General features: G+C 42.6%; 1 protein-coding gene across 2 annotated transcripts in view; it reads right to left on the bottom strand.

Moving 5' to 3' along the window:
* Nucleotides 1-1,179: 1,179 nt before the first annotated feature.
* The window catches only part of PLEKHB2 (pleckstrin homology domain containing B2), a 41,866-nt gene continuing 28,088 nt past the window's right edge, over nt 1,180-14,957 (bottom strand). The window contains exons 7-8 of one of the 2 annotated variants that reach the window (XM_074363425.1): nt 7,393-7,501; nt 1,180-3,864 (exon numbers count right to left, since the gene is read on the bottom strand). In XM_074363425.1, the coding sequence (XP_074219526.1) occupies nt 3,728-3,864; nt 7,393-7,501 (246 nt within the window). In that variant the 3' untranslated portion in view covers nt 1,180-3,727. The remainder of the gene's footprint in view (nt 3,865-7,392; nt 7,502-14,957) is intronic. The other variant, XM_074363424.1, reaches the window with a different exon arrangement.

Raw genomic sequence — 14,957 nt, 5'->3', positions numbered from 1 at the left:
ATTCTCTAATATGGTAAATACTGATAAGGTCTCTCACCTTTAAAAAGTTGTTTGGAGGCCTCAAACCCTTAATAGTGTAACAGGACCCTGAGACTAAGAAGTCTGAGCACTATTGGTGTATATATGATCCTTTTTTTTCATAAAAAACGGAAATTAAGAACAAGAACTCCCCTTTGTCCTTGCTTACACATGCCTGAGGAAACTCACAGATGGCAAATAAACCAGTATGAGTGGTTAAGCAAACTGAAGATAGGAAATAGGAAGACAGAAGACCCTTCACTGGATCTTTTTCTTTCCTTTAAATTTTGGAGCTATATGTGTTCAAAAACTTTTTTAACAGCCCGAGGCAGCAGGGGCCAGCATGACAGAATCTGGGAATGAAGTCCGGCTGAAAACAGAAGGGCTACCAGTCTGGCTGTCTCCTCTCCCCACCCAAAAGTAACTGTCCGCAGGCAAAACAAAAGAGATTCTTCTCTAAAGAAACGAAATCAAGAGACCCAGGGCTCCTAGTATGAGATTCGTCATCTTAAACTATCACAGGCAACCACATGCCACAGTTTAATCAAAGTCTGCAGCAGGTGATGTCGTCTGAAAAGCTACCCCAGGGGAAAGTGAGGTAATTCAGAAACTGAAATTTTTCAAAATTTTGAAACAAAACAAGAAACCCAAAGATACTGGAGAAGGCACTGAACCCGCATGGCCAAGTGGAGATGGCTGAGGAAGACAGCTTTCTACGTCATCTTGGAAGTACTGACCTCATGTCCTTGTGGAAATTACACTCTCAAATGCACACAGCACGGGGGGGGGGGGGGGGGGATCAGCCATAAACCCATTTCACTTACTACCTGCGTGCTCCCAAGAAGACGTCAACTTCTGAGGCTGAGTTTCATCCAGTGTAACTTGGCCAATACCTCCCTACAGCTACTATGAGAATTTAATGAGTTACTGTTTTCTGATGTGACAATCCTTTCCCAAGAATTTCGGGAACACTCGATAAATGGCCCTCTCACTGCCTGTGAGGCATTAGGGAGAGCTGACAGTGTGTTACTACAAAATAATTTTTGAAAGACAGAGGGTGGTTGCCAGAGGCAGGGGGTAGAAGATGGGAGAATCAACTGTTTTTGTCTTTAGTTTAAATAAACTGAATTAAAAAAAAAAAAACAACAGAAGTCAATGAAGTATGCTTTAAGGTTAACAATTATTTAATGTATTAACGTTTCCACTTACAAACATACAATCTGCATATACAGGGAAAAATAGGTCCTGTGGACACAACAGAATACTAGACAGGCAAGCAATCAGAAAAAAGATCAACTGTAGGGAGAAAACGGAGCTGCATTCCATGCCGGAGTCCACACACACCCAGGAAGGAGAAGTCAGCGTCACACACGATCACAGTTAATGCAGAAAACATAGGTGGCTCGTTCCGCCCCGACGGCAGGAGGGCCCCGTCTGACCCAGACCTCCCCCGGCCAGGCCTGTCGCATGAATGATGAGCTAAAGTGCAGACACTGGTCTCTCCCTTCTCTGTGCCTCTAAGATCCTGAACTGAACTCGTGGAATTCAAAGGACAGAGCTAAAAAACCCCAGTAGTGTCAATGGCCCACCTGTATACTGGTAAGTACAGGAAACTAAAATGCTGACTCGAGCCCAAACGAGGTCCTTCCAACCCACCCAACTTCTCGATTTAGGGTTACCTAAGGGAGGCAATCAAACGTTGGCGTCCCCGGAGTCGGGGCCAGGGGAAGGACGTGCCTCAGCCTTCCTCTATATCTAGGATATACTCAGGGTCCAGTCACTAGTGACAGTGAACTTCCAGACGCAACTACGGCTGCCCACTGGGGCTGGCCCCACCGCGGCAGGGACGGCAGGCGCACACATGTGCAGAGCATCAGTCCACAGCCCTGTCCCCCTTCCCGTCAGAGGGCGGCCAGGGGAACACAGGCAGGCCGCTTGCTTCAGGGCCATTTCGGTGACATGACTCAGTGTTCTGTGGTTCCAGCTGAGTACAAAATTTATACCCCAAGGCAATGTTACAAACTGAGGTCATATATTTTGTCAGTAAAGTATACAGCTTTAACAACGATTACCATCTGAACAAAGCCATTCTTATTACTTATGATATAAAACCATAAAAGCAACATTTTTAACCATCAAAACCAGTGTTGTCACACATCACATCTAGCAATTTTCCACCATGTCAAACATTCAAAAGAGGTGACAGTCAAGTACACTCCCTTTCAGCTGGAGACAGGCTCCCCAGGACCCATGAGTGCAGCCGAACTGGCTGGGAAAACGGACCTGTGTTCCCCACAAAGTTCATTTGGCATCTGATTTCCTACGGAGATCTAGTTAAGTCTGCCTTAGAGGAGCTGGTTGCCGGTGAAACAGGAAAGTACATATGCAACAGGCCACAAAGAAGAAAAGCCGAATCTGTGCTACAAGGAGTGTATGAAAACAGGGCCACACGGAGCACAGGGGCAGGCCCTTCACATCTTTTTAAAGCATGCAGGACAGAAACTGGAATAACTGAAGTTTTAAAATCTCACATAGATAAAGAAATAACAGAACTGCAGGACTCTGGGTTTTCCAGAGCTTCATATATAGTTGGGGCTCAAAATTAAATGGTTTAAGCTTCTCTGTGACATTCGAGTCAGAAATAAGAACAAGGCAGGCGCCCTGGTCAGGTGGAGTGACATCCCAGGCAGGCCATACACGTCGTCAGGCAGCGATTCCCATCCTCACCCTGACTTTCCCCGGCCACAGCGCCCAGTCCTGCCCAGGACGGGAAACGGGCTCCAAAGCAGCCTTCAGGGGGAGGGAGCGCACCCTCTGCGCAGTGCGACCCCTGAAACATAACTCTAAGGATGGCTCCCGTTCCCCGCTCCTCACCATTCTCTCTGTATTTTCTCAGCCAGTAGAAAAATAAGCTATAAGTAGGCTAAGGTGGCAATAAAAATACTCAAAGCAAGTGCTCAAAACATGATGTCTCTTGAGTAATGCCAATCTACCTCCGAGTGCCTGCATGTGGTCTGCCTTCTTCAAGTTCTAAATGATAAAGCTCTAAAACGTTGACGCTCAAGTCAACTCATTCTTGGGGATGTTTTTTGCCAAAGATCGCTGGCAAAAACATACAAGCGGGGCTAAAATGAAAAAGCCTCGTTTTAAAGGGGGAACTGCCACCCCCATCACCCTGAGCAGTCAGCTCTGCCGGGCGCCACCCGGAGCCCCAGGAGCCTGGAGATGTCGCACCGCTGATTGGCAGAGCTTCCAACCCACAGCTCCTGAAGCAACACACAGCCAGTTCTGGTCTGGGGTTTCAAAGTCTCAAACCAAAAAAGCTGCAGCTTTTCTTGCCACACTCACTCACTCATACACCACCATATTACTAGCATAACGCTAAAATAAATTACCCCTTAAGCACTACACCCAACTCTAGAAAGAAAACGGCCTTTCAAACAGGTGTGTTCAAATGCGGCATCCTGAGAGTTCGATAAGGAAACTCTCAGAACGAGCCAGCGCCCCCAGACAGCCCACGCTTTAGCTGAACAGCAGTCCAAACCCTTGTCTCTGCTACTTACATGGATTAGTTATAACTATGATGCCACTACTTTCAAAAGAACTGTTAAAACTATTATCAAAAACAATTATCACACAGAAATGCCCTGCAAATTATATTATTGCACACGGGGTACGAGAAGCTATGCACATCCAGGTCCCGTGGGCTCTAGAAGACCCAGAACAGAGACCCCAAGGCCATGCCTGTGGCCGCTCCAGCCAGCATGCCCAGTGCCAGGTCACTGTCATTGTCTCGGTACCGCTCACGAATGATGACTTGGTTGGCAGGCTGCTGTCCATAAACTCCTAGAAAAGAAGGAAAAAAGACCCCTGAGGAACAGGCTGTGAAGTCCAACATACACCCAAAGATGGCTCACCTGACTGGGGACCCTGAGGCTTCTCTGTGCACACACGTCCCTCCCGTGATGGCCCTGCCTCCCTCGGGGGGGTGGGGGGGTTGGTGACTGCCCCCCGACTCTCCTCCCTCATAGGCGGAGGTGACAGACCCGGCCGGGCGAGGAGCACACCTCCGTTTCTAAGCTCACACTAAGAGGGAACCAAGGTCCACATCCCAGACACTGCGAAGAGCAGAATCCTAACGAGGGCGCACACTGCAGCCTCCAGCTTCGCCTTCAGCCCCCACACTGTGCTCACGAGGACGGCGGGCAGGCAGGGACCGTGGGGGACACACAGCGCCCGGAGCCAGCAGGAGAGTCAAGAAGCCCCTCCGAAAGCTAAATGCTTGTATTGGTGCAAATCATTTTTAAATTAAACCCTGAATCTGCTAACATAACCTGCTCTTCATTTTTAACCGTATGTCTTTGTGGGGAAAAATATATATGTTAGAAGGAAAACTTCTAAAAAGAAAACTTGAAACAAATTTAAAATTTATTTGCACAAAGTTAACTGGAAATGTAATGTTTGTTCTCGTCTAGCCTTGAAATTTAAAACACATTCAATTAGGCAACTCCAACTAGTGAAAGGCAGTAGGAACAGCAGGAACAGTAGGAACCTGCTGGCTGGCCTAATTAAAAGGTCCCCTGGAAAATTCAAATCTGCATTCCTTCCCTCTGTGAGCCCCACGGATGGACCCCTCCCCGCACGGCCAGGAGCTGACCTCTCCTGCAGCGCCTGCTCACCTCTGTTCCTACCGGGGAGCTAAGTCCTTACCGAAGTCAGCTAGGGACAGTCCAAGTTGTGCTTATTATAATTACCTACTTTAACTAAGCCTTACATAAATGATCAAAATGTGAATGTGAAAAAGGCAGACACTGCCGCCATGACAACTAAGTTAGATACTTTGGTAAAGACTAGATAAAGGCAGTAACTTTTACAAATTACCATCACCAAGGGATTGAGTAATGACAAAGGACAGGGGAGAAGGAACCTAGAATCACAACATCCAGGGGTCTGCTCTCGAGCTTGCCCTGCGAACTGCAGTGCGTGAGTACGGTGCCTACCAGACAGAAAAACAGAGAGCTCCACCAGCCAGAGGGGCCAACTCAAAGCAAAGACCTCGAGCCCAGAGCAAAAGAGCCGAACCAATGTCCACCTACGGAAGTCAAAGCTGAATACTTATTGTGTGCATACAGCACCCTCTGCACTTTTCAAAGTGGCTGACGACCACTGGTCCCGATCGCCGGAAAGAGAAGGCGTGTGGCCAGCTCCCTAACGGCGAGGGCCTCTACGGGCCCCGGAGGGCAGTGCGTCGTGGAGCCCGCGGAGCGCTGGAGCGCCAGGAGGGCGGGCTGGAGGGCTCCCGCCGGGTGAGCAGCACACGCGGCTGCGCGCCAGCCGCGCCGGCCCTTCCACCGCACGCGCACCCGCTGGCTGTCGCAGGCCAGTGCTGACCGACTGCCGACCTGACGCGGCCCTCCGCACAAGTATTCCAAGGTTGCCCCTGAGACTGCTCTCTTTATGACAAATAAATGGGAAAAAAATTCACACAAGGAAAAAATCTAACTAGTAAATAATTACAATGTTTCTCTTTGTGAGCTGCATAGAAATCTGAACCAAAGCAACTTGACTCTACCTTAAGACCTCATGAGGTTATCTAAACTTTCAGAGCATTAACAAAGCAGGCAGGCTTTATGGGATTACAGAGAAACCAGCACATCCTTAACTCCGCGTGGCATTATAAACTGGTGAACTATTCTGGAAACTAACTTGGTAAATGGTATTAAGATTTCCTGTGATACTGTGAGATGAAATGTTATAAAGTCAGAATTTCCCTCAAAATAATCCAGAGGTGGGGAGAGAAGGCAGAGGTGAAACAAGATGTGGTAACCTCTGAAGCTGGTAACAGGCAAATCTGACACTGTTCCCACTTCTGTACACTTGAAACCTTTTATAATTTGTTAATGGTATCAAAAGAAACAAAAATGTTTATGCTCTTTGATATATTCATTTAACATACAGAAATCAAATGTATTCTAAGACATATTTAACAGAAATGAAAAAATGATTAGAAATATTCAAAGCAATATCTATGACAAAAAATTTAAAAAGGAAACAAACAAAAAACTAGAAGTCTTAACTAATAAATACACCACTCGTGATAATGTGCAATCATTAAAAATATTTCTGTATTTTTTACATAATTTTACAAAGATGACGTAGCACTCTGGAAAAAATTTAAAACTGAGAATAGAATGCAGAAATTAATGTAAGATTGCAAAGATTAAAAAATTATTTTATATGGGGAAAGTAATTCAAACAAAAATAGTTGTACCAGGATCAGAGGATAGACAAATAGTTCATTGTTTAGCATCATTTATTTTATTTATTTATTATTTATTTATTATTCAACCTGACATGAAGGTCAGACAAGGCAGAATCGTCTGTAATCTACGTGGGCTGAGTGAAATGCTCAGGTTCTGGGAACAGACGACTGGGGAAGACTCGTGCTGGGTGTCAGCGTATGAGACACCTAGGAACCACCACTTACTAGAAGGCCACTTGGAGTTTGGGGCCGGCCAAACCCAGAGACCCCACGGCAGCCCCCTTGGCTTCTCCGTGGCATTAATATCAGTGACCGCTCACCTTCTGCTAACAGATTCTCCTTCCACTGCTTCTGCATTAAGACACTGAGCTAGGTTTGCCCACAGCCCTTAGACTCCCTGTCTCTCCACGAGCCCCAGCCCCCACTCCAGTCTTTGCCAGTTCTCTGCTGTGTGCCCCGCTGGGACCCGTCCTTGCCCACTAGCACCTGCTCACTGGGATCTGGGGTGGCCGGGCTCTGGCCCCCCTTGCCCCGGCTGCAGGCTGCAGCCTCGCAGGCAGCATTCTCCCACACCTCCGCCCTACCCAGGCTACACCCAGGACTTGATGCCATATACACAGGCCAGTCACTCACACCTACAAATTGCTTCAGGTGAGGTGAAAAACGGAAGGAGCCCATCAAAAGCCCAGAATAAATATAAGCTCTTGCAGGCCTCAACTTCACTTGCAAAATGGAACATCACCTCAGTAGTGACAATCTTGTAAGGATGTCTCACCAGGAGGGAAAAACAGGAGAAAGAGTACCTCTTATCTCTTAAAATGGGCCTCTTAGGTTGGTAGTTTCTTAATGTAAGTGATCTCAGTAAACACAGTCTCTTCTTGGGAACAAACCTGGATACAACAGTCAAGTTTTAAAAATCAACCTACTCTAACTTTGTGAAGCGGTGTGGAAACACAGAATGCTTTTTTTTTCAAGCACAGCAGCAGAGTGATTTGTGGTCTCTAACCAGGAGAAACACTTACCCTTAATCTGAAAAATAACAATTCTTCAGGCTTCACCGACCTACCCACTGAATGAAGAGAAACAAGGGCCAAACAGCTGGCACGAGTTACCTGCGTACGGGTACTGGTAGGGCACAGCATAGGCCTGCCCGTTGGCAGCGTAGACAACCTGGGTTCCTGGTGGGTAGGCGCCACTGTACGGCCCATAGCCGTACGCCTGCTGCAAAGAGAGCGTCTCGTTAGAAATCCAATTTTGAAGTTCAACATCCATTTATCAGAACTCGCAACACAGTGGGTTTAGAGAGAACATACCTCACACATGTCAGGCCCACAGTAAGCAGCACACTCAGTGGTGAAAAGCTAAAAGGTTTTTCTCTAAGACACGGATGCCTACGCCAGCCACTTTTATTCAACACAGTATTGGAAGTCCTAGCCAGAGCAATTAGACAAGAAAAGGAAATAAAAGGCATCCAAACTGGAAAAGAAAGAGTGAAAGTATTACTGTATGCAGACGACATGATACTGTACGTAGAAAACGCTAAAGACTCCACCAAAAAACTGTTAGAATAAATGAATTCAGTAAAGTTGCAGGATACAAAATCAATATGCAGAAATCTGCTGCATTTCTCCACACTAATAACAAACCATCGGAAAGAGAAATTAAGAAAACAATCCCATCTACAACTGCATCAAAAATAAAAAAATACCTAAGAATAAATTCAACCAAAGAGGTGAAAGGCCTGTGTGTTGAAAACTATAAGATACTAAAGAAAGAAACTGAAAATACAAATAAAGGGAAAGGTACTCCAAGCTAATGCACTGGAAAAACTAATAGTTAAAATGTTCATACTATCCAAAGTAATCTACAGATTCAATGCAATCCCTATCAAATTTCCAATAGCATTTTTTGCAGAAACAGAACACTCCTAAAATTCGTACGGAACCACGAAAGACCCCAAATAGCCAAATAAGAACAAAGCTGGAGGCAGCATCATGCTCCCTGATTTCAACCTAAACTACAAAGTAATCATAAACAGTATGGTATTGGCATAAAAACACACATCTAGATTAACTGAACAGAATAGAGCCCAGAAATAAACCCACACACATGGTAAATTAATTTACAACAAAGGAGCCAAGAATATAAAATAGGGAAAAAGCAGTCTCTTCGATAAATGGTGCTGGGAAAACTAGACAGCCATATGCAAGAGAATGAAACTAGACCACTGTCTCATACCACACACAAAAATTAACTCAAAATGGACCAAACACCTAACTGTAAGACCAGAAACCATGAAACGCCTAGAACAAAACACAGGTGATGAGCTCCTTGACGTTGGTTTTGGCGATGATTTCTGGATCTGACCGCAAAAGTAAAAATAAACAAGTGGGACTACATCAAACTAAAGCTTCACCACAGCAAAGGAAACCATCAACAGAACGAAAAGGCAATCGACTAAATGGGAGAAAGTATTTGCAAATCATGTATCTGAAAAGGGGTTAATATCAAAATATATGGAAAAAAACTCATAAAACACAATATCAAAAAACATAATAGCAAAAAACCAATCTGATTTAAAAATGGGCAGAGGAACTGAACAGATATGTTTCCAAAAAAGAAATGCAGATGGCCAACAGACACATGAAAAGATGCTCAACATCACTCATCATCAGGGAAATGCAAATCAAAACCACAAAGAGGTATCACCTCACACCTGTCGGAATGGCTATTATTAAAAATACAACCAATAAGAAGTGCTGGCGAGGATGTGGAGAAATGGGAGCCCTTGTACACAGCTGGCAGGAATGTAAATTGGTGCCTCCACTATGGGAAACAGTATTGGAAGGAAGTTCCTCAAAAAATTAAAAGTAGGACTACCATATGATCCAGCCATTTCATTTCTATGTATTCATCCAAAGCAAACAAAAACACTAACTCAAAAAGATACCTGCATCCCCATGCTCATTCCAGCACTATTTACAACAGCCAAGATATGGAAACAACCTAAATGTCCACTGACCAATGAACAGATATAAAATAAGTCCGTGCTGGGTATATAATGTACAGCCTGGTGACTACAGTTAATAATACTGTGTTGTATATCTGAAAGTTGCTAAGAGAGATCTTAAAAGTTCTCCACATACAAAAAAAATTCTTAATGCATGGTGATGACGGATGTTAGCTAGACCTACTGTGGTGATTATTTCGCAATATGTACAAGTATCGATCATTATGTTGTATATCTGAAACTAATATAATGCTGCAGGTCAATTATACCTCAATTAAAAAAATACAATTTTGAAACCACTGATAATTGATTAAAATTGGTTCTCCAAGTTACAGTCAATAAAGTTTAACAATCCATTAAAAAAAAGAACATGACACAGTGTGCTTATTCCCTTTAAGATTAAAAAAAAAAAACACACATACAAAAAACTCCACAACTGAAGTCTACTTTCAGGCTGCAAAATGAAGCTGGAAAAATACAGGAAAAAAGAGAACTGGATTCGGAAGAGACGTGCATTTCAATTCAGCTGTACCACTAACTTCCCCTTCAGTCAGTCGTGTATCTAACAGCTGTAGGCCTTGCTTTGTTCATCTCTAAAATGATCAGGTTGGACGAGGTGACAAATCAGATTCATCCAAAACCAGTTTTCTCCTAATGAAGCCAGCCTCACAGCAGAACCCTCTCCAGCCCAATTTCCAGCAGTTCCTGGCAGGAGAATATAAAAGACTGAGGATGTGGGTGGAGTCTGAAGTCTAAGGCCCGGCACATGACTGGCAGTTTGCCAGGAGCACATGCCTGTGAGATGGCCTCCACTGACAGGGGAGTGACTACCACATCCCAGGAGATGTGGAGATCAAGGGCCTGGCCTTTATGAGCTCACAGGTGTTGGGTGGGGGCAGACATGTTTATAGACAACTACAACTACTGCTGTTATGTGACAAGGACTATGTCATGGGAAAACAGGGAGCTGTGGCCTGGCAAACACATGTGCAGATCTAGAGCTGATATCTTATAGAAGCAGGACACGGAAAAGCCTTGACATTATACATAAAACACACACAAGGAGACTCTGAAAGGTGGGGAGAAGGCGGCCAAGTGTCCGGGGACCTCATGACCCTAAGAAGGACACACAGCAAGCTCCCTAGGTTTCCTTTCCACCTCCTTCATCCTAGACTGGACAGTGGAGAAGCCAGCAACCAGCAAATGCCAATAAGTACAGACAAAAAAGGCCTCAAGAAAGCCTATTGCCTCTGCCCAAAGATTCTAGGGAGGAAAAGGGCAATCTTGCAAGAGACCATTTTTAAGTAATAACTGCTCTATTCTAGCCAAACACCAAAAAATAGCTATGGGAGTTACTCCCACCGGCAAAGGTCTAGTATGGAGAGTCTGAACTTCCAGGCTTGGCAGGCTGCAACAAGACGCTACCCTGCCCCGTCCCAAGCAGTGTCAGAAAAGGCCCAGGGGGAAACTGGGCGTTCCGTCCCTGCCAGATGGAAACAAGTCACCCCCAGCCCCATGGCCACAGTGTCGGTGGAGACCATGCAGGGAGCCCGAACTACCACCTCGGCCCAGCAGAAACAGGTATCCTCCTGTCCCGCTGGGGCAGGCTCGGCAGAGACCCAGTCGAGCGCACTGGGGAGCAGCAGGGAAGGCACTCCAGCTCCCAGGCAGGCTGCTGTCAGCAGACCCCTGGACAGGGGCCTGAATTCCCAGCTCTCCCAGGAGGGACGGGGAGCCCACGCCCCAGGGTCAGATGTGACCCAGTGGACAACCCGGACTTCCACCTCTACGTGGAAGCAACGAAGCAGACCCCGTCTTCACCCACCAGAGCAGCATTAGGAGGAAGGCTGCTAAAATGCAAGACTTAAATGGATTCAGTCTTATATTATTTAAAATGTCCAGGTTTTGATCAAAAATAATTCACCATACCAAGAACCAGGAAGACCTCAAACTGAATGAGAAAAGACAACAAAAGAGACCAACACCAAGATGACAAAGACGCTGAATTATCTAGGAAGGATTTTAAAGCAGCTATCACTAAAATTTTCAATAAGCAATTAAGAACATGTTTGAAATACATAACAGAAACCCTCCACAAAACCAGGAAATCTCGGGAAAAACTATATAAAGATATATATCTTGATACATATACACACATATATATCAAGATGTAAAGAATAATCAGATAAAAATTTTAGAAATAAAAAAACTAATAAATTATTTAATAAATGGACTCAATAACAAAACAGAGGTAACTGAGAAAAATAATCAATGAACATGAGCATAAAGAGCAGAAATTACCCAATTAGAACAACAGAGAGAAAACAGATTCAAGAAAAAAATGAACAAAACCTCTGGGACATGTGGGACACCTAACACCGGTGTCATCAGTTTCAGAAGAGAGAGGTGAGCCTAAAAAATATTCCAGAAATAACAGCCTAAAATTTCCCAAATTTAGCAAGAAACATAAACCTATGTATTCAAGAAACTGAGTGAATACCAAATAAGATAAACCCCCAAATATCCACACCAATACACATCACAGTCAAACTTCTGAAAACTACAAAGAAGGTAAACAGAAACAAATAATGTACTACCTATATGGGGGGGAATCTGAATGACAGATTTCTTACCCGAAACCAAGAGGGCCAAAGGAAATAACACACATTTACCAAGTGCTGAAAGAAAAGAAATGTCACCTCAGAAATCTATACTAGTGAAAACGTTCTTCAGAAACAAAGAAGAAATCAAGGCATTCTCAGATGAAGGAAAACAAGAATCTGGGGCACCTATTCTAAGAGAATGACAAAAGGAAGTTTACTAAACAGACAGCAAATAATAAAAGAAGAAATCTTGAAACATCAGGAGGTAAGAAAATACGATCAGAACAGAATACATGCAAATGTAATAAAACCACAGCTGTAGCAAAATTTGTAACACCATCTAATACAGTTTTCAATGTATGTAAAGAAGTATTTAAGGCAATCTATAAATTGAGGGAGGAAAAAGGAATCTACAGATTATGGTTTGACAGTTCACTGGACCTGGTAAAATGTGAACACCTGACTTTGAAAAATATTTATGTATAATATAACAATTAAAGCAACTACTAAAAAAGAGATACTCAAAAACATTTCAGATAAATCAAAATGTAACCCTAAAACATGTTCTAGTACCTCACAAAAAGCAAGTAAAAGAACACAGAGAAATGAAAACCAGAACCAAAGGAAAACAAAAAACAAAACGGCATACTTAACATTTCAAAAATTACACTGAAAGTAAATGGTCTATGCGGAAAGGTAAGAGTGATGGTGTTTAAGGGCACAGACTTGTTACAAGTAGTAAAGAAGCCACAGAGAGCTAACCCACTGCATACTGAACACAGACAGTAACTGTCACACTGCAATCATGCAATAAATACTGCTACACGGCCATCATTTACAACATATAAATGTATCAAAGTAACAAACAGTACACCTTAAACTTACACAACAAAAAAGTGTAAATGGTCAAAATATACCAATTACAAACTAGAGATTTGTTGGGGGCAGGGGGGAGGCGATGAGGGTGTGGCCCAACCATATGCTGTCCACAAGGAACCCACTTCAAATGTAATGATACATATGTTGAAAGAAAAAAGATGGGAAAAGAGTCACTGTGCAAACATTAATAAAAAGCAAGCAAAGGTGGCTATATTAATATAAGACAGACTAGACATAAGACTAAAGAAAATGATCAGAAACAGAGAGGGACAATACATAATGAAAATAGGGTTAATCCATCAAGAAAATTTAACTGTGTATGGACCAAATGACAGAGCTGCACACATAAATTAGACAATTTATATAAATTAAAAGGACCAATTCTTCAAAAAGTATAAAATACCACAACCTATTCAATATGAAATAGAGAATGAATAGCCTCATAACTATTAAGAAAACAGAATTTGTAATTTAAAGGATACCAAAAAAGAAATCTCCAGGCGCAGATAGTTTCACTGGAAATTTCTAACAAATGTTTAAAGAAGAACTAACACCAATATCTACACAGTATCTTCTAAAAAACAGAAAAGCAGGGAACACTTCCCAAACTCACTCTATAAAGCCAGTATTACCTGGTAACAAGACAGAGCACAAAAACAGAAAACTACAGACTAGTATCTTTCATAAATGCAGATGCAAAAATTCCTAATAAATACTTGCAAACAGAGAATTCAGCAATAAATAAAAAGAATTATATACCAAAAAGAATTATATACCATGACCTCGTGAGGTTTATTCCAGGGATGCAAGGCTGGTTCAATATTCGAAAATCAATCACTGTAACCTACCATATTAGCAGGTTTAAAAACAAAAAAATCACGACTGTATCAAATGATGCAGAAAATCCAGCACCCATTCATGATGAACACTCTCAGAAAACTAGAAAAGGGAGGAACTTCTTCAACTTGACAAAGAGCATCTACAAAAAAACTACAGCTAACATCATACTCAATGTGGAAAAACTGAATGCATTCTCCTAAAACTAAGAGCAAGGCCAGGATGCCTGTTCTCTCCACTGCTATTCAGTACAACATTGGAAGTTCTGACCAGGGCAATAAGACACACAAGGGAACAGAAGGCACATAGAACAGAAAGGATGAAATAAACTCTATAAACGACATGACTGTCTATGCAGTATATCCCTAAGAATCTACAAAAAATACTTAGAGAACTAATTAGTGAGTTTAGTAAGTTCACAGGCTACCAGATCAACATATAAAAATCAATTGTTTCTATATACCAGCAATAAATATGGGGAAACTGAAATTTAAAATACAATACCATATACAAAAATTAAAAAAAAAAAGAAATTCTTAAGTGTAAATCTAACAAAATGTACAGGATTTATATACTGAAAACTACAAAATGCTGGTGAAAAATATCACACAGGATCTAAACAGAGAAAGAAGCCCATTTTCATGGACTGGAAACTCAACATAATAAAGATGTCAATTTTCCCTTCTCAAAAAACCTGATACAAATGTTTAAAACAATTCATATCAAAATCTCAGAAAGATTCTGTTATACATTTAGACAAATTTATATGGAAAAAAAAGTAGCACCATAACAGGTAAAAGAATTCTGGAAAGGAAGAATAAAGCAGGGGGAATTTGCCTACCCAATCTCCAGGCTCAGCTACTGTCTGTAATCAAGTCTGTGTGGCATTAGAGAAAGGCAAACACACAGATCAATGGACACAGAACCCAGAAATGGACACACACACATACAGCCATCTGATTTTTGACAGGGATGCAACATCAATTCCAGAAAAGATTAACAGTCTTTTCAACAAACAGTGATGGAACAACTGAACACACAAATAGGGGTGAAAAAAAAAAAACTCAACCTAATCCTCACACCTTATTAAAAGTTAACTCACAATGGAAAAGACTAGTGTGTAAATTCTAGGACTATAAAACTTAGAGATAACACAGGAGGAAATCTTAGGAAATTTGGTCCTGATGAAATGTTACAGCCAAAGCACAACCCGTAAAACGGAAGCTGATGATTGGACTGCATTGAAAATAAAAACTCTGCATAAGGCACGGTTAAGAGGATAAAAAGATACGCTACACATCACATATCACACATCTGACAAAGGATTCTTATCTCAGACATGTAGAAC

The sequence above is a fragment of the Camelus bactrianus genome, chromosome 5, assembly GCF_048773025.1.
Source record: "Camelus bactrianus isolate YW-2024 breed Bactrian camel chromosome 5, ASM4877302v1, whole genome shotgun sequence".
Taxonomy (NCBI): domain Eukaryota; kingdom Metazoa; phylum Chordata; class Mammalia; order Artiodactyla; family Camelidae; genus Camelus; species Camelus bactrianus.
The sequence above is the reverse complement of the archived record's forward strand: the minus strand, read 5'-3'. Positions and strand labels throughout refer to the sequence as shown.